We start from the raw sequence: 19,656 nt of genomic DNA, 5'->3' as shown, positions 1-19,656 counted from the left end.
ATTGTTAAATGTCCTGGGTGAATGACCTCCCCACAAACAGATCAGAACAAACACTCAATTAAGAGCAGAATCCTATAACCTCCACATCATCTTTTGTGCAAGCAAATCAGGATGAACGCTCAATAATGAACAGATTATTTTTACCTGGTGCCTAAAAGACATCAAAGTGGGCATCAGTTAAGTAATGTGAAAAATAAATAATGCAGGGAATGCTTCACCTGTTGAATTTCTGCCACCTGTGCAACAGCTAAAAGCATTGGAGCCCTGCCAGCAGCACAACTGACAACCCCAAGCTAAAAGGTTAAGGTAAAGGGATCCCTGACCATTAGGTCCAGTCGTGTCCAACTCTGGGGTTGCAGCGCTCATCTCACTTTATTGGAGAAGGGATCCAGTGTACAGCTTCCGGGTCATGTGGCCGCTTCTGGCGAACCAGAGCAGCGCATGGAAACGCCGTTTACCTTCCCGCCGGAGCAGTACCTATTTATCTACTTACACTTTGATGTGCTTTCGAACTGCTAGGTTGGCAGGACCCCAAGCTAAAAGGCTGCATCAAATAATCTTTGCTGAAAGAATGCAGAGGGGGTGTGTTTATACATACAGAGAACAGGAACAGATCCTGGCAAAGGGAAGGCTGGTTTGCATTTGGGAGGAAGCAGAAAGACTGGGGCGGGGAGAATTTTCAGCACACTTCCCTTTTCTAAGAAAGAGTCAGGTGGATCACAACCCTAATAATTCTACATTATTGCTAAGAGGAAGTTGGGAGCTTGGCTGCCAGGTGGCTGCAAGAACATAAAGGGCGCTGACAGGTGCCATTGCCCTCTTCACTTCTTCCTGCTTCTGCTAAGGGCAGGAGAAACCTAATATTTTTCCTGTATCCTTTCCAAAGCAGCAGCCAGTCACTCCCACCAATTCTAATTCCTGGCAAACTGATTATATTCCTTGTTCTCCATCACATTTCGAGCTTGCTGTCCTGGGCTCCTTTGGGAGGAAGGGCAGAATAGAAAAGTAAGTAAGTAAGTAAGTTAGTAAGAAAGAAAGCCTACCACAGTCATACCTCTGGTTGCGTTCGCTTCATGTCGCGGACTTTCGGGTTGTGAACGCGGCAAACCCGGAAGTATACACTGCGCGCGCACGCGCAGAAGTGATCTGTCCACTTCGCACAGTGTGCAGAAGCGCTCTATTGCGCTTCTCACACGCGCAGTAGCGGCTGTCTATTTACGGACTTTTACTATTTATGATTGCGTTTGTAAGTAGAGGTACCACTGCATTCTAGTTGGTTTCAGTATGTGTCTTGTGTGTCGTTTGGGGGGGGTGATACCTCATTCTTCACCTTAGGCAGTAAAATATCTTGGGCCAGCCCTGAAGTGGGGTGTCCACAAAGAAGTGATTTCAAAAACACCAAACATACCCAAATCATGTGGCGTGTCTTAATACCTTCGTTTTCGAACAGCTTAGTTCTTAACGTTTTGGCTCCTGAACGCCCCAAACCCAGAAGTGAGTGTTCCAGTTTGTGAACTATTTTTGGAAGCTGAACGTCCGAAGGGGCTTCCGATTGGCTGCAGGAACTTCCTTCAATCAATCAGAAGCCGCGCTTTGGTTTCCGAATGTTTTGGAAGTCAAATGGACTTTCGGAATGGATTCTGTTTGACTTCTAAGGTACGACTGTACTTAGAAACAACCAGGGCTGCTCATACTTTGTTTTGATGAAGTCCCCTGCAGATTATTCTTTGTTACTCTCCAGCCTGATTTTTAGTCTCCTTTCTGGTGTGTGGTTTAAATTAATAATAAACAATTTCTGTTAATTCCCAGAAACACAGTGACAGAAAAATTCAATAACCAACTTGAATGTCATGATTTTGTGGGGCTTTTTTCTTTTTTTAAAATAAAATACATTAAAAATGTAAAAAAAAGAAAGAAAGAAACAACCCTCCATTTTGTACTGGAGGTTCTTTTCCGAGAACTATAGAACAGGCTGCTTCTGCCACTGGCCTGTCAAAATACTAAAGATAAAAACATGGAAAGCAGTTATACAATAAGGGACAACAGGGTAGTTTTAACAGAACCAGAGAACACTCACAGTAAATTGTACTATTGTTAATTAAGGGAACCCGTTTCCTCTCAGACAGCTGGAGAAGCCACCACATCCCTAGACCAGGGGATCCAGCCACAAAGTAATTCCCCACCCATTCCTAATGACACTCTGTGGTCAGCTATTTTGTGAGTGCTCTGTGAACCCTTACAGAGAACACTTCACCCTTGGGGACCCCAGAGGGCAGAGCAAAAGGTGTGAGAGGAATTAAGGGAATGTGCTTCTTGCAACCAGCCTGGGCGGTTCATTTTTTCCTCAAATCCCCACAGCATATAAGACAGGGTGGAGTGTGTTTTATGCTTCCCTTCTTCCACAAAAGTTGGCTCTCCTTTGCACACAGTTTCCTGTTCTCTGCCAGACGGCAGCAGCTTCCTCTACAGCTGGTCTAAAATGGCAGCACTAAAGCAGAAAGCAGGAGCGGGCTATGGGGTGGGGAGAGGAGAGGTTCAACAAAAAAGTCAAATGCTTGGGTGAACTGTACTTTCCCGCCCATATGGCTGTGTTAACACAAACTAGTATAGATGGAACACAGTTGGATGTACACAAAGAAAAAGCACAATACCTTCAGGGTGGAATTCTGCTTGCAGATCACCATGAAATAGCAACATTTGTTTGTAGTGTTAACCCTGCCTGCCGGAAAACCTTCATGGTGTTCAATGGACAGGGCACCTATTTGATATTTTATTATAAGCAGGAACAACCTAGGAGACCCTCACAAGATGTGCAATCTGAATCACACAAGTACAACACAAAAGACATAGGAAGCTTCCAAATACAGAGTCCAGAATATTGATCCATCTGTCTCAGTATTGCCTCTACTGATTGGCAGTAGCTTTCCAGGGTTTCAGGCAATGCGTCTTTGCCAGCCCTACATGCTTGGGTTTGCATCTGAGGCATTATGCATGCAAAACATACAATCCACCACTGAGCTGTAGCCCTTCCAGGAATACTGGCCTCTTCCACACAGAAATACCCTTTGTATATCCTTCAGGATTAATGTGTCATTCAGAATTAATGCAGGCATCCATGTAAACAGTTGTACAAGTTTGCACATGACCGTTATGACTTTGTTTCTTGATCTGTGGGCAAACAGTGCCTACTGGGCACCTCCCTTCCTCCTGTCCTAGGACCAGAGCCTTATTTTGGATCCTACCATGTCCCAAAGACAAGAGGTGCGGATTCCAGTTAATATGTAACTGGCTTCCTTTACCTTTCACCTTTTTCACATTCACCCTCCATTTTCTTCAGCACCTGCCACTCCCACAGTACACAGACCCAGGAAGAGAGAGAGAGCACACACGCAAACTGGCACAATTCCTGAGGTAAATTATTTTTCTGCCTGCAGGGAATATTTGGGGAAGAGTGAGAACATGGCAAAGGGAGTAAACATTTTAAATTGCAGTAACTCTCCCTCATGGCAGGACTCCCTGTGCTGTTTTGGTGTGGGGGTTCTGGCCTGACTCCGGCAGTGCCAAATTGTCTGTGTGGAGGCAGGGGTGAAGTCGTCTTGGGCGTGGTTCAGAATTCAAACGCCAGTCTTCCTCCTTTTTTAGCACAAGATAAGCAATAATACGCTTCTGAGATTTTGTATGCCTTGCATGTAACAGTGTGAACAACTGCTGTTCTCGCCGTGTGTAAATGCAGCCTGCAGAATGAGTGCGGGAATCTAGTCCTGAAAGTTTGGCTGTCTTACAAAGGGCACCTATTAGAATCGGTACAACTGCTGTATCTGTCTAGGCTCTTCTCTTCATTCATTACGATTGCTTTGCTAGTCTTTGAGCTCAGATGCTTGCCATCTGTCCTGTTTCTGTACACTACTTGATTTCCCCGTTTCCTGTTCAGGTCTCTGGCACTTGGCCATTCTCCGTTCCAACCTCAATGTGATCTTTCAATGTTCTACTATTCTTTTTAAGGGCAGAGGGTGCCTCCAGGCTGTTAGTATTTTGCAGGAGGTATTGAAGTCCATTCTCAGACTTTAGGGTCTTATGCACATTTGAGTATTATTTAGCTGTTCGCTTGCTTACAGCCCTGCCCAGTTGGAATTAGACTGGAGTGGTTCACACCTGCACATATTTGAATTTGTGTATCGGGAGTAATTTCAGCCTTTCCCTTTCATACCCTTTTGTGTGCATCCATGCCTTCTAATTTGTTGATTCCATTATATGCCGATTAAGTATTAACAGGGCATGCGCACAGATAATTTTCTGTGCAATTTGTGGTTTTGAAAAATTTCCCTGCCCAGGTAGTGTGCAGAGACACACAGTCAGGCAATTGACGTGTTCCTGAGCTGTGGCTATGCTCCTGAGGCGCTCTTATTAGCTTGCTGGGAAAGAAATGAAAAAAATTGTAAATTCTCAGTGCACTTTTCAGATTGCTGCCAAATACATCTGGTGTAGAATTTTTAAATGTAGTCTGTTTGTGCAGTTTTGTGGTTTGTGCAAATCTGGGGGACCAAAAGGGGCGAAAATAATCCATTCAGGAGTGCATTGGAAATAGTTATGAGGACAGCTGGGAAAGAAATGTACGTACTGAGGAAGTAGTAGGAATGGACAGGCGAGCAACGTGTGACAACTGACTCACTCACCCCCCAAACACAGAAAAATACTTTATGTGACCCCAAGTGAATTCTCCCTATATTGAGTAAACCTGGATTTACCAGTGGGGATGGTGGGGATGCATCAAGTTGTGTGTTGTAAGGTCATACTGCTGTAAACAAAAATTGCCCTTTTCCCTTACGGGGTATCCAAGAGCCCTTATAGAGTCCTTACATAAGTTCCCTATTGGTAGGAGAGAATAACAGAGGCCAACCAGAGAATATTGAGAAGCAAAGCAGCTAGTAAGCTTGATCTTTATTGATCTGTTGCAACAGGGTGCTCCCTTCACACGCAGGAAAGGAGGACCCAGAAAAATGGTGTGCAAAGCCTTATAAAGACTTTTGAAATTCCCATCCTGTAGATCAAGACCACCCCCAGAAACATCATACATACATCACAGAAGGGGTGTAACCTAAGACCACCCCTCAGATACATCACACCTACATCACAAAAAGGCGATCCAAAATAGAAATTTTAATATTGTTTTTCTCCTGTTTTTGTTTATCTCCTGTCTGACAGGTTACTTGATTGGATTTCCTGGGTAGCCAGGAAAAGACAATGGGGAGGCTTTTCCATTTTGACCTTGCAGAGAAAAGATTTAGTCAGTTTAGGAATCAAAATGGTTCCAGGTTGGCCTTCCTGTGCTGATCTATGTATGTGCTTGGTTGGTACACTTATGAACATTACCATATATCTAAGACCATAAAATTCCTATTACAATACACAAATTAAATGGGAATGCAAAAGGCTGCAAACACACAGTAAGCTCCAGCATGCACAAGCTGTTTGTGCAATTCAAGTGCTCTGTTGCCCTTGTGCAACAAATCCACTTTAAAAAACAACAGACCTCTTGAAATTTGAAAAGTGATGATTAGGAAAGAGTGGGATAAATGAATCAAAATGACTGCTCATTGTCATATAACCACTCAATAACAAGTCAGAATGAATGCTCAACAAAGACCAGACTACCGTGTAAGCTTTGTGCAAACGAATCAGAGTGAATGTTGAACAAGCACTTTATCTGGAGGAACTCAAAGCTCATGGTTTTTAGATCTTTTATTCTTCCTTCAGTTTTCCTCTCCAACCTGATGTCTTGGCTTTAACTATGATTCTAATCTGCTAGAATGGACTCCTGATACCAAATTAGTTTCTGAAGGCCAGATATTGCAAAGTCCACCCATACAGTTCATTTCCCCACGTTAACTGCAATACAAAGGAATCTGCATTCACAGCCACGGAGTTGAAAGGCACCAGCATTTCTTAATGATAGAGAAGCACCCTGAAAATTGCTGTGCCATATCCATCCTACCCACATCACCCGCTTCTTACCATGGAGCAGGTCTCCAGGATTCTTGTGTCACCAACTGTGCCATGGCATTCCTCCCTTTCTTTTACAGCTTCCTGAAGCAAAATGAAAGATGCCTGGTATTTCTGGGTCTCCAGCATGCTCTGGGTATGGACTGTTGCATCAGGACATCCCTGCAATATTGACAAGCAGGTAAGCAAGATATACATCTGTATATAGTGAAGAATAATCTGAAAATTCTGCATCCTGGAAGATCTTGATCAGTTTATCTGATTAAAGTTCGGCTGTATGTGATAATCTCCAGATTTTTCAGTTCCACTTCCCACTTTTTAAAAAAAGTTATGCATTCTAATAGCATTCACAATTAAAGCATACACTATTGTAAAAAGTAAAGGTAAAGGTACCCCTGCCCGTACGGGCCAGTCGTGTCCGACTCTAGGGTTGCGTGCTCATCTCGCTCTAGAGGCCGTGAGCCGGCGCCGTCCGAAGACACTTCCGGGTCAGGTGACGAAGTTGCAGCTGGCGAGCCAGCACCAGCGCAGCACACGGAAATGCCGTTTACCTTCCCGCTATAAAGCGGTCCCTATTTATCTACTTGCACTTAAGAGTGCTTTTGAACTGCTAGGTGGGCAGAAGCTGGGACCGAACGATGGGAGCTCACCCCGCCGCGGGGATACGAACCGCCGACCATACGATCGGCAAGTCCTAGGCACTGAGGTTTTACCCACAGCGCCACCCGCGTCCCTATACACTATTGTACAGAGACTTATTCTTCCAATGGTTGTTATTTATATACGATAATGAACACTGTCATGAACTGTGTCCTGTAGCCTGATCCAAGGCTCAGAAGTCAGTGAAAGTGAACTTACTTCCAAGTATGTTTGCACAGGATTGCAATCCTAGTGAAATAACTACTCCAGACATAGCCTGGATTTAACTAAACTGGATCAATATGTGATTTAGCTATTCAGCTTTATCAACACTAATCCCCATACTGATCCCTGCTACTCTAAAGGGCAGATTGGGGAGATTAACAAGGTCAACAGGAGGGCAGCCCTCCTGTTGGTATGCATAATCTCTGCGTAATTGATTTTGCCAGTAGTCCTTTATGCATTTCAAGTATGTCACTAACATATGTGCGGGAAATGTCAGCTTGCTTCAGCTTTAGAGCACTCTAGTTCAAATTTAACACTTAAAAAAAAAAAATTACATGAGATGTTGCAACCTGCAAAACATGGTTATTTGCTAACAGTAGCATGCAAAAGCAGCCTTAAATTTGAGCATCTATATACTTGGCAGTCAGTCCCAACCACTTTTAATTGAGGTGAAGGCAAGCTGCAGAAGCTTTTCTGTCACCCAGTAGCTAAATGATTCTGTTAGGGAAAGATCTCAACCCAAACTAAATAATTGATTTGAATGATGATGCTTGAATGTCTTGAGGTTTCATGCCGGTAGTATGATTCTTCACAGGGATGGGCAGCCTGCAGTGGAAAGAGCCTTCTCCGTGCTCCAAAATCTCTTCCCAGACATATCACCAACCTGGACCTGTCTTTTAACTCATTGATAATGCCCAGACATGGAACATTTATGAGAAACTTCCCTTCTCTGCATTCTCTAAACCTCTCCAGCAATACCATTCCTACTCTCTATCCTGGCCTCTTTTGTAACCTGGGTGCTCTCCACCTCTTGGATTTGAGCAGTTGCAGCATTTCCAGCATGCACTCAAAGAGCTTCCTGGGCTTGAAAAACCTTCACATACTGCTCCTGAAAAACAATAAACTTCAGTATCTGGAACCCTCTGTGTTTCCTGTCTCTGGAAACCTCGTCCATCTGGACCTGCAGGACAATGAGCTGTTATATTCAGCTGAACTTGCTCGGTTACTCGTGCAAAGAATCCACCATGTTGAGCTTCAGGGGAATCCCTGGGTGTACAGTGCCTCCATCACTCCTTCCCAACAGGGACTACAACAAACAGAAGGTGAGTCAAGCAATGGGAAGTGGGTTGTCGAGTGGACAGTACTCAGAAACATGGAGCTCCCGATACTCAGTGTTCAAACCAAAACAAAAAAAAGCAGCAGGTTGCATCCAACTAGAAAGCACTGTGGTTCTCTGGGTATGATAGAAGTTTATAAAAGGGCTAGTTAAAAGAAAAGCAACCCTTCTACCAAGGAAACTGGCAGAGCAGTGGCCTGTCTTCAAGCAGGCTGCTCGCTTGCATATATGGAACTCTATACTGTATGCCCCTGCTTGAGGCGTATAATGGGAAAACATGCACACAGTCTCTGATAATTGGTTTCTAAACAACAACAACAACAACAATTTATTTATACCCTACCCATCTGGCTGAGTTTCCCCAGCCACTCTGGACGGCTCCCAATCAAGTGCTAAAAACAATACAGCATTAAATATTAAAAGCTTCCCTAAACAGGGCTGCCTTCAGATGTCTTTTAAAGAGAAGATAGCTGCTTATTTCCTTCACATCTGAAGGGAGGGCGTTCCACAGGGTGGCTGCCACTACCGAGAAGGCCCTCTGTCTGGTTCCCTGTAACCTCACTTATCGCAATGAGGGAACCGCCAGAAGGCCCTCGGCGCTGGATCTCAGTGTCCGGGATGAACGATGGGGGTGGAGTCGCTCCTTCAGGTATATAGGACCAAGGCTGTTTAGGGCTTTAAAGGTCAGCTCCAACACTTTGAATTGTGCTCGGAAACGTACTGGGATCTCTCATGATTGGTGTTATGTGGTCCCGGCGGCCGCTCCCAGTACCAGTCTAGCTGCCACATTCTGGATTAATTGCAGTTTCCGGGTCACCTTCAAAGGTAGCACCACACAGAGCACATTGCAGTAGTTCAAAGGGGAGATAACTAGAGCATGCACCACTCTGGCAAGACATTCTGCAGGCAGGTAGGGTCTTAGCCTGTGTGCCAGGTGGAGCTGGTAGACAGCCACCCTGGACACAGAATTAACCTGCGCCTCCATGGACAGCTGTGAGTCCAAAATGACTCCCAGGCTGCGCACCTGGTCCCTCAGAGGCACAGTTACCCCATTCAGGACCAGGGAATCCCCCACACCCGCCCGCCCCGTCCCCCAAAAACAGTACTTCTGTCTTGTCAGGATTCAACCTCAATAATAAGATTAAATACTCCTGTAAAAAAAAGAGGATACAAAATAGAACCAATGGAGGGCATGTTTTCAGTGTGTCACTGACTACACCCAATAAGATGTGTTCATGACAAGCTCTCTGCACAACTGCAGTATTTCTGCTTATATTGAGGGAATAGAGGCTTCATATCTGACAAAATGAAGACTGAGGAATAATCCCAGAAAACCAAGTCGATTTAGGCAGTCTCAAACCGGGAGGTGGGCAAAAGGTTTTGCCTCTCATAAAACCACCTAAGATTTGTATTATCTCAATGGAATGAACCTAGGATGGAAAATAAACTGTAATCTCTCAGTGTGAATGGGCACTAACAGCTTTTGTGTCCTCTAGCTGAGCTGATCCATGATTCACGCCTAGAGCTCCAGACTAAAGAGATTAGAACTCTGGACTATCAGGAGCAGGGACACAGAAGAAAAGTGAGGGCCCCTCCGGATGAACATTCAGCTACTGGCAACCTGACATCTAAAAATTACAGTAAGTGAAGGAAGACAGGCCACTTCCAGAGTGTCACCATTTTCAGGTGGGATTGAATTACATACCAGCAGATTCAGGTTTTAATTGATGTAACCCACCCTGGAATCTTAGGGTAAAGGATAGGCAATAACTAAATAAATAAATGCAGGTTGGGAGGTCTTGAACAACAAATGTGCTTCTCCCCAATACTGGACTTTTGTGGTTAGGAAAGTGATGGGAAAATGCACAGGAAAGCATGGCATAACATAGGCGTTCTCAACCTCGGCCCTCCAGATGTTTTGGGCCTACAACTCCCATTATCCCTAGCTAGCAGGACCAGTGGTCAGGGATGATGGGAACTGTAGTCTCAAAACACCTGGAGGGCCGAGGTTGAGGAAGCCTGGCATAACACTTGCTTGACCTAACGACATATAACCTCCTTGCAAACAAAACTGTATGAGTGTTCAAGAAATAACCAATGTCATCAAACCTCAGCAACCTTGGGGCAAACAAATCACGACAAATGCTCAATAAACTGGGGGTCCTTCTGATGAGCTATAACACCCATTTTGTAATTTTTGCATTTGACATTTTTTCTCCACCGAATCCCAGAACCATCACTCGCTGGTGTTCCCCTAGGAGAGCTTTCTGTGAGAATGAATTAGAGTTGCAATCACCAGTGCAAACAGCATGTGTTAGGGAGGCCAATTCCTGCTCATTTTTTGCTGATCCAGGCATACTGAGATGATTTGGCAGGGTTGACAGAGGTATCCCATTCTGATTAAAACCATAAAGGGTAACTCTAAACCCTGGTAATGAAAAATGTTTTTAATGACATGCTTCTTTCTGTGTTTCCTGTTTACCAGCATTGTTGCTCACAACAGTGCTATATGAAAGCAGGAAATCCTTCCTGATGGTGGTGGTGCTTGCAACAGTCATTTACAAATGAGATAATTAGCTGATTCTAGCTACCAGCTTCCACACAGTTATGAGAAGCTTACAATGATGATCCCAAGGCAGGAAAAAAACCTCAAATCAACCTAACCCTAAAAGAGCCAAATCTCTATGAATGCCTTCATCCACAAATGAACAAGGTAGAATTTTAGGCTTTGTTTTGCTCTAGATTAGTTAGCTGGGGCTGGATCTGCAGATTACTCTCAGCAAACTTTCTTCTAGTCACATTGTGCTGTGTTTTATGCCACTATTGTATTAAGCCAATATTAGATAACCTTGTAGAAGGGAAGGATCAGGCACGGAAGGCCAGTGACAGGCTCCACTGTAGTCCCTGATTCAGTGAATGCAATGCTTGCTATACTACTCTGTGTTGACATCAATAACTTCCAATTTCAGCTTGATATGCTTAGCTCAGGAATGGGTGCCATTTGCCAGGGAGAGTGGCTCATATCTCCAATGACCTCTGTCACTGTACTATTTTCATCAAAGGAAGGACATAGAACTATGGTTTCCCCCTGTTCATACCTATTAAGAAAAAAGACAGAGGTGTGCCATGCAATTCAATGCATGCTTACTCACAGGATTTATTCCTGAGTTTTTACATATGTTTGTAGTCAAATATATTTCATGAATGGGAACATGGGTAGTGAGTATTTTAATTATACACCAGCTTTCCCTTCCTTTGCAGCCTCTACTACCACACTTCCCCCTGGAAAAGTTGCTCATAGCTGGCCATACTTCGCTGCATTTGTGCTTTCAGCTATCGCCATCTCCATTGTGATTGCGTTGGTTGCTAAATGCAAATTGTTGCAGAGGAACCGTGCCAGCTACAACCATCAACGGCTGCCTGATTCCCGCTCCATTGGAAGCAGCCATGCTGAGGAAGCTGACATGGATATGGCCTATGGGAGGAACCAAGGCATCCCTAGAGTAGCTGGGTGTCCTGCAGAGGATGATGATGGTTTCATTGAAGATAACTACATTGAACCCAATCAAGGCTTGCAGGAAGAAGAGGAGGAGGAGGTGGCAGAGGAGAAAGAAAATGAATTGGAACCCCATTTCAAACTTTGAGAGGATATCAGGAACCAAGCACCAATTTTTCATATTCTCCAATACCTTATCACCCCATTTTCTAGGAGCTTCCAGTTATCTCTTACTTGTTACAGATTCTCCTACCTGCTCTTTGGCTTCAGACCAATATCTGATCTACAACCCTTAGCTTCTTGCCAACAACTATATTTCCCCCCGTTTTCTGTACACTGAACTGCAGTAGCTTCTCAATACATTTCATTTGTGTAATTTGAGGTTATCCATGGATTACCTCCCACATTATTGTGTACTAGACTGCAGGTTTAGGCTATTGAAAGACAGGCAGAATTTTAATGAACCCAGCCCACTGTGGAAGCAGTTTTTAAGTGTAAAAAACCCCAAATTATGTGGTGGTGTTCTTTAAAGTCCTAGCATACACTTGATCAGATAAATATTCAAGGTACATGAGGAAAAGCTGCATGTAGTAGAGGTGGGGAGAATGGTGAAGAGCAGCTTTTCCCAAACTGATGCCCTCTAGATATTGTTGGACAACTCCTATTGTACCCAAGCTAGTGAAGAGGAAGAGCTGCACTGATCCACAGAAAGAAGCCAGACTAAAAAGTAAAAAGTCCAGACTAGCACACATCATTACAATGTTTATGCATGGCCTCTCTCTAAAACCAGTGTCAATGTCAGGGAACTGACATCTAAAGCGCCGCAGGTGCAAAGGCTCCCTGAGGTTGAGAGAGCAGTAGCAGCGGAAGAGGGAACCAGTAGAGGGCGAGCAAGAACTCCAAGAGAAAGTGAGTCGGAGGGATGGCTCAGAGACGCTTCAAGCGAAACCAGTGGGGAGGTCTCAGGACCTCCTATAGGGACACCCACACCTCGACGGAAACTGTCACGCCGAGAGGCCAGACGACGTGTTTCCGTTAAGGAGCTTTTATGTTGGAAACGTTTCCGAAAGCAGCCACTTTCGGATTCTACTAGTGATTGACGCAGCCATGCTGGAGGGGCTCCGTCACAGGCAGAGGTTTGAAAACCTGATCAAACTCTGAGGGACTTGCATTTTACGCACAAGCAGCTCATCGTCCCATCACAGCAATCCGAAAGTCACCGAAAGCCAGCTTGTGCAGAGAGAAGCATCATGAGCAACCCAGCCGGAACCGGGGGTGCAGGAGCAGCTGGAGGGGGTCCAAGCCTGGAAGAAAGGTACAGAGCGTTGGAGATCCAGTTGGCGCTGCAAACGGCGAGGCTTGAGGAGAGGAGGGCTCAGGATGCAGAAAAGGGAAAGGAGAAAACCACCCCGCTCGCCAGAAAGGTACCAGGATTGGTGCAGAAATTCGGGGGGGATCCCAGGAACTATCATGCCTTTAGAACAGAGATGCAATACGCTCTAAACTTGCAGTTTGATGACTTCCCCGACGAGGAATCGCGAGTGGCGTATGTGATTGGCCATCTCGAATCCGGGGCGAAAGATTGGGTTAGACCCCTGATGGCAGCGAATAATGAGATCTTAAAGGACACGAGGAAGTTTTTTTGTGCCATGGACCTGATGTTTTCCAGCGATATTGAGCAGGGGGTGGTGCGAAGGCAGTTAATGGCTTGCCAGCAAGGAAGCAGATCTGTCCGTGAGTACTGGACTGAATTTACTATGCTGATTCATAAATTGGGGTGGGACCTATCGGCGGAGCCCATCCAAATGCTTTTCGAAGAGGGGCTTTCTTCAACCGTCAAAGATGAGCTTTCCCGGGGGCCCAGGGCGGAGTCTATGGACCAATTAACCAAATCTGCGCTGGCCATAGGAGCGCGCCAGGAGGCGAGGGCTTTGGAAAGGCGGGAAGGGAAAGGAGACCGTTGGAGGGAGTTCCGCATTCCAGACATTCCAGAGCCATCTTTCCCGCCGGCAGAGCCGATGGAAGTTGGAACAGCGCGGGCGCGCGCAGTTTCAAATCCCAGTGAAGGGCGGAAGAAGGAGGGAAAGAGCGCCAAGAGATGTTATCTCTGCCAACAGCCAGGGCACTTTGCCAGAGTCTGCCCACAAAGAAAGGAATGGCAAGGGATGGCAGGAGCTGTTGGGGGAAAGGAAGAGGAAAGCAAGGAGCAAGTAAAAGCCAACGCCTGGCTGCCACCGTCGGGGCACAGCAGCCAGGCCAAAGAGCAATGAAAGTGCCCATGCCAGAACCTCCCAGACCTGCTTTAGTGATAGAGGTGTTACTAGAACTGCCAAACGGACACCCACTAAAGGTCAAGGCGCTTTTGGATTCAGGCAGCTCCTGTAATTTCATGAGTAAGGAGTTTGCAGCTGAGCACCAGATACAGACCATCCCTTTAAGTAACCCCTTGCAGGTGACTACGATTGACGGCAGAGAGCTGTTGGGGGGAGAAGTTAGCCAACAGACTGTCCCGATGATAATGAGAGTGGCAAGGCACACCGAACAGATAGCGTTTAATGTGGCCATCCTGGGAGGAGCGCCCATCATTTTGGGGATGAGCTGGCTGGCGCTACACGATCCGCTAGTGGGCTGGCATCAGAGGGTGGTCTCCTTTGGGTCAGCGCATTGCCTAGAACACTGCAAGGAGGGGAAGGTCTCGGGAGGAGACAGAGTCACCCTAGCGGGGATGGAAGTGATGGGCAAAGGGAAGGTGCCCCCGCAATACGCAGATCTGAGCAACGTATTCAGCGAAAGGGAAGCAGACAAACTGCCACCGCATAGACCCTTTCACTGTCAAATCAACCTACTCCCAGGGGCCCAACTCCCAGTAGGCAAGCTGTACGCCATGTCAGACAGGGAGATGCAGGAGCTGAGGGAGTTCATTGACAAAAACTTGAAGCGAGGTTTCATCAGAGAGTCCCGAGCGGTGGGGGGCAGCCCAGTGTTCTTTGTGGACAAAAAGAACACAGACAAACCGAGACTGGTGTGTGACTTCAGGGCCCTCAATGCAGTGTCGGAGCCCCTGGCTTTCCCTATGCCCCGAATTGACGACATTTTGACCAGAGTAAGGAAGGGAAAGATTTTTACAAAACTGGACCTGCGGGGGGCGTACAATCTGATACGCATAAGGAAGGGAGATGAATGGAAGACCACCATGTTTACCCCTTTGGGAGCCTTTGAATACCTCGTTATGCCCTTCGGTCTACAAGGGGGCTCCGCCTGTTTTCAAGCTTTTATAAACCACGTTCTGGGACCTTTGCTCTACAAGAACTGTGTGGCCTTTTTAGACGACGTGTTGGTGTATTCGGAAGATGAGGAACAGCATGTGAGGGACGTTCGAGAAGTGTTGGGCAGGCTGCAAGCCAACCAGCTGTGGGTGAAACTGGAGAAGTGCCAGTTTCATACCAAGGAGGTGGAATTCCTGGGGTACCGCTTGTCAGACAAGGGATTGGCCATGGATCCAGGCAAGGTTCAAGCGGTACTGGAATGGAAGACACCGAAGACCAAGAAGGACGTGCAAAGATTCTTGGGGTTTGGGAACTTTTATCGGAAGTTCATCAAGAACTTTGCCCACTTGACGGCGCCCATCACCGACTGCCTCAGCAGCAAGAAGAAATTTGTTTGGACGGTGGAGGCGGATCGAGCCTTTGAAGAACTGAAAAGGGCTTTCGCCTCGGAAGAACAACTTCTGCATGTGGATTTACAAAAACCCATGAGAGTGGAAACAGATGCATCCGACCGGGCTATAGGAGCGGTCCTTCTTCAACCGGGGAGGAGTGCGTCGGAGTGGAGACCGTGTGCATTCTTCTCGCGGAAACTGAATAAGTCCGAGAGGAATTACACGGTGTATGACAGGGAACTACTTGCCATTCACGAAGCATTCCGGAGGTGGAGACATTTATTAATTGGGGCACAACACAAGGTGCAAGTGTGCACCGACCACAAAAATTTAGAGTATTGGAGAACAGCTCGAGTGCTCAACCAACGACAAGTGAGATGGGCACAGGAATTCTCCAAATTTAACTTTGAGATTTGTTATGTGCCAGGCCCAGAAAACGTCAGGGCGGATGCGCTCTCACGCAAACCAGAATATTGGGAAGGGGAGGAGGTGATCGAAGAGAGACATGTCATCCCGGAGGACCGCTGGGTGTGTGGGGCGGCGCTGGTGGGGCAACGGGAACTGGTGGAGGAAACGGAAAATGATGAATATGCCCAGGATAAGCTCAGAGGTCTCAGGGGGGAGGGCGAGAGCCCCGGAGGTTTTGAGGAAAGAAATGGGGCATTGTATTACAAAGGGGCACTGTATATACCCGAAGGTGAATTGAGGGGGAGAGTACTCAAGCAGTTGCATGATAGCCCCACGGCGGGACATTTTGGGCAACACAAAACCATGTGGTTGGTTACCAGGGAATTTTGGTGGCCTAAGGTGAGGGAAGATGTAAGGGAGTATGTAAGAGGGTGTGACCAATGTCGGCGAGCCAAAGGGGAAAGAAGGGCGCCGGCAGGGTTATTAGAACCTTTACCCACATCAGAACGGCCTTGGGAAGCGATATCAATAGATTTTATGACGGATCTGCCAAGGTCCAAGGGGAAAACAGCCATCATGGTAGTAGTAGACCTGTTAACTAAGATGTGCCATTTTGTAGCATGCTCACATGCAGTCACAGCGGAAGAAACGGCGAAGTTGTTTGTGGAACATATCTTTAGGTTGCACGGGGCTCCCTCGAGGGTGATCTCAGATCGAGGCAAACAATTTACTTCCAGGTTCTGGAGGAAGCTCATGAGCTTGCTACACGTGGAAGTTAATTTTTCAACTGCCCGGCACCCTGAAACCAACGGGCAGGCGGAAAGGGCAAATGGCATTCTTCAACAATATCTTAGGTGTTATGTCAATGACAGAGAGAACGATTGGGTCGAAAAGTTGGCGTTGGCAGAATTTGCCTACAATAATGCGGAGAATGTGTCCACAGGGATGAGTCCCTTTTTGGCTAATTACGGGTGTCACCCCAGGGCATTTCCAGGGGAAGGAGGGGAGAGATGGAGCGTTCCAGCGGCTGAACATTTTGTAGAAGAGATGGAAGCCATCCATCAGCAGCTCCAGCTCAACTTAGAAAGGGCCAAGGCACAATATAAGAAGCAGGCAGACAAGAACAGAAGGGAAGGTGAAACCATAAGGGTGGGGGATCAAGTGTGGTTGTCAACCCAAGGGTTGCCGTTCAAAGGAGGTTGTAAGAAACTGAGGCCCAGAAGATTGGGACCCTTTGAGGTGATTCAGCAGGTCAACCCGGTAGCTTTCAAACTCCGATTACCCAACCACATGAAATTGCACCCAGTGTTCCACAGGTCGTTACTGTCACCATACAGGGGGGGACGTGAAGGGGAGCACGTCAGGGGACCAGCCTTGGAAGAGAGGGAACGCCGCAACCATGTAGCGGAAATCCTCGATTCCAGGTGGAAGGGTAATCAGGTGGAGTATTTGGTGGCGTGGGAAGGGGAACCGGAGTCAGAAAACACCTGGGTAAGTGCAGAGGAAGTCAATGACGAGGTTTTAACAGAAACGTTCCACCAAAGGTTCCCGAGGAAACCTCAGCCTATAGCAAGGTTTAGGAGGGAGTATTTCGGCACCACCGATGAGGAAGAGGAAATGGAAGGGTTCACGGAGTCGGAGTTGGAAGATGGAGTGGACTCTGATGACGAAGAGTACCTAGAGAGTAGGAACAGCAACAAGTGGAAGGAAGTGTTCGCGACGTCGGAAGATGAGGGAGGTTCTTTCAGGGGTTTTACCTCCTCACCGCCAGTAGGAGAGGAGACGGGAGGGGGTGAAGGGGGCCCTGGAGGGGAGGTGGATGTCAGGGAACTGACATCTAAAGCGCCGCAGGTGCAAAGGCTCCCTGAGGTTGAGAGAGCAGTAGCAGCGGAAGAGGGAACCAGTAGAGGGCGAGCAAGAACTCCAAGAGAAAGTGAGTCGGAGGGATGGCTCAGAGACGCTTCAAGCGAAACCAGTGGGGAGGTCTCAGGACCTCCTATAGGGACACCCACACCTCGACGGAAACTGTCACGCCGAGAGGCCAGACGACGTGTTTCCGTTAAGGAGCTTTTATGTTGGAAACGTTTCCGAAAGCAGCCACTTTCGGATTCTACTAGTGATTGACGCAGCCATGCTGGAGGGGCTCCGTCACAGGCAGAGGTTTGAAAACCTGATCAAACTCTGAGGGACTTGCATTTTACGCACAAGCAGCTCATCGTCCCATCACAGTCAAGTTTCTTAATTTTGTAGTGGTTCCAACGTATTTCAAGATGGAGTGGAAATTGTGAGAAGAGCCTTGCTGTGAGATTTTTGGAAGATATGTTGCCAACATGTGGAAGAGAGATGTACCTAAACAAAGAAGTTATTCTAAGGATAATGCAGGAATGTGCTAGGAGGGACACTTGGTTCATTCACACCTTGCTTGTGGCCAAAGTTTTTTGAGTGTTGCCTGTGATAAGTGATAAGTGCACGTAAAGTGCTGCAGGCAAGCGGCTCTAGGATGCAGCTCTTGCAAACTTTGTAGGAATTAGTTCAAAACAGAAGCAGAATTACAAGGAGCATTGCAGCATCTCACTTTCTGCTGCCACTGGCATCACTCACACCAGCAACACTGCTTGGACTGAGGCAGAGGTGTGTTTTGCTATCTAGGTTTTGTTCCATACCCTGGGCTGCACATTGTACAACCAGTGTATATAATTCCCTTATACAATCTCTTTTATCTGTGTATCAAATGATATTTATGCTTCCAGGTAAGCCATCCACTCTGTGCTTGGTATAATTGAATTGAGAACTGCCCATTGCAGTGGCTTTAGAAATGTAGCAGCAATCCTTCCTCTTACTAATTTCTCATTATTCTTCCTTCTGATTGTAGTTTTCTTCAACTACCTGTTGACCACTGGTAGTTTCATCAAGTGTTCAGCTTTAGAACCTCTCCTGTTTGATGCAAGATGTTCAGATGACAGTACATCATAGGCCCTTCAGATTATGTGGGCATGTACACCTCTTCCCTGAAGCTGTGCTTCTGTCAATATAGCTTTTGGCCAGTACTGAAACCACAATGGTTTCACTACTGGAGAGTCTCCTGTTTCTCATTTCTGCTATCCTTTTCTGGGGATGACGGCAAGGTTGCTTCCATTGCAGAGTTTCTCCCTCCTCCTATGAGAGGGCTTTGTAGCAGGATCAAGCAAAGGAAACAATGGCACATGTTGTAGAATCAGGTATAGCCTCATAAACTCCAAATCCTATGTTAGGAAAAAATCTTGCTCCATTTGCTGTTTCAATTCCTTCCTGATATGGCAGTGTCAACCCAGTGTTGTTTTGGGTGAACTGAATAAGGCTTTGGGATCAGAGAAGGCAATATGTTTCCCAGTAGGCGAACATCACCTTTATTACAGTAACTGTATCAATAAGAAATTGCTCATTTAAGTGATATGAAAGTATTTCTAGGATGAAATACAAGGGAGACTTGAATGGAAATTATCTCCACCAGAATCTGTGCAGTGGTGTGGCTGTTTCATGATTAAATACACTCCAGTGTTTTTAAACAAATGATAATATTGTAAATTTAACCCTGAAAATGGGATCATTTGGGTGTTTATTCTCAAGGTTTATAAGATTGTACAGTGTTTTCCCTTTAGCCAAACAAAACACTGAGCTGCACCTTCTCTTTACTTCTCTACAGCAAGCGGATTCTGTGCAAATACCAAGACTCCACATTATGCCTTAATCAGATATTTCAGCTAGTCGTGCAGTATTGCCAGAATTATTCATAGCAATAAATGACACTCCTCATTTTTAGCTGTTTTCTCCCTGTTTGCTCAGACTTCTGTCCCTCACTGTAGAGTTATGGTTCAGTTTTGCAGCCTCACGTCAGAAGATGAAGAGGTGCTGGAAGCAACCAGCTTGTGTTCAATACAAAAACTGGGATATAAACAAAACAAGGCCTGCAGAAGACATCTATAGCAACACACACAGGCTTCACCCAAAGAAGTCATGAGCTGCAGCTACTTCCATTCCCTGTAAATGTCTACTTCCATCAAGGAAGCAGAAATCTGAGTGACGGACATCATGATTCTCCAGCAAGAAATTGTCCATGTGCAGACAAGAACAGTG

General features: G+C 46.3%; 1 protein-coding gene across 1 annotated transcript; it reads left to right on the top strand.

The window, feature by feature from the left end:
* Positions 1-3,209: 3,209 nt before the first annotated feature.
* Positions 3,210-19,341, top strand: LOC309372545 (type III endosome membrane protein TEMP). Its single transcript, XM_081916201.1, has 6 exons — positions 3,210-3,411; positions 6,081-6,181; positions 7,460-7,967; positions 9,478-9,621; positions 11,243-12,274; positions 17,778-19,341. The coding sequence occupies exons 2-5, from the start codon at positions 6,095-6,097 to the stop codon at positions 11,623-11,625; spliced, it is 1,122 nt and encodes a 373-aa protein (XP_081772327.1). The 5' UTR covers positions 3,210-3,411; positions 6,081-6,094; the 3' UTR covers positions 11,626-12,274; positions 17,778-19,341.
* Positions 19,342-19,656: the final 315 nt, after the last annotated feature.

This window comes from Podarcis melisellensis (assembly GCF_964234715.1).
Source record: "Podarcis melisellensis genome assembly, chromosome: 6".
Classification (NCBI taxonomy): domain Eukaryota; kingdom Metazoa; phylum Chordata; class Lepidosauria; order Squamata; family Lacertidae; genus Podarcis; species Podarcis melisellensis.
The sequence above is the reverse complement of the archived record's forward strand: the minus strand, read 5'-3'. Positions and strand labels throughout refer to the sequence as shown.

Coding starts and splice junctions, on each gene's coding strand:
- LOC309372545 (XM_081916201.1), top strand. CDS start 6,095: ATGAAAGATGCCTGGTATTTCTGGGTCTCCAGCATGCTCTGGGTATGG. Junction 7,968..9,477: donor GGGACTACAACAAACAGAAG/GTGAGTCAAGCA, acceptor TGTGTCCTCTAG/CTGAGCTGATCCATGATTCA. Junction 9,622..11,242: donor CCTGACATCTAAAAATTACA/GTAAGTGAAGGA, acceptor CTTCCTTTGCAG/CCTCTACTACCACACTTCCC.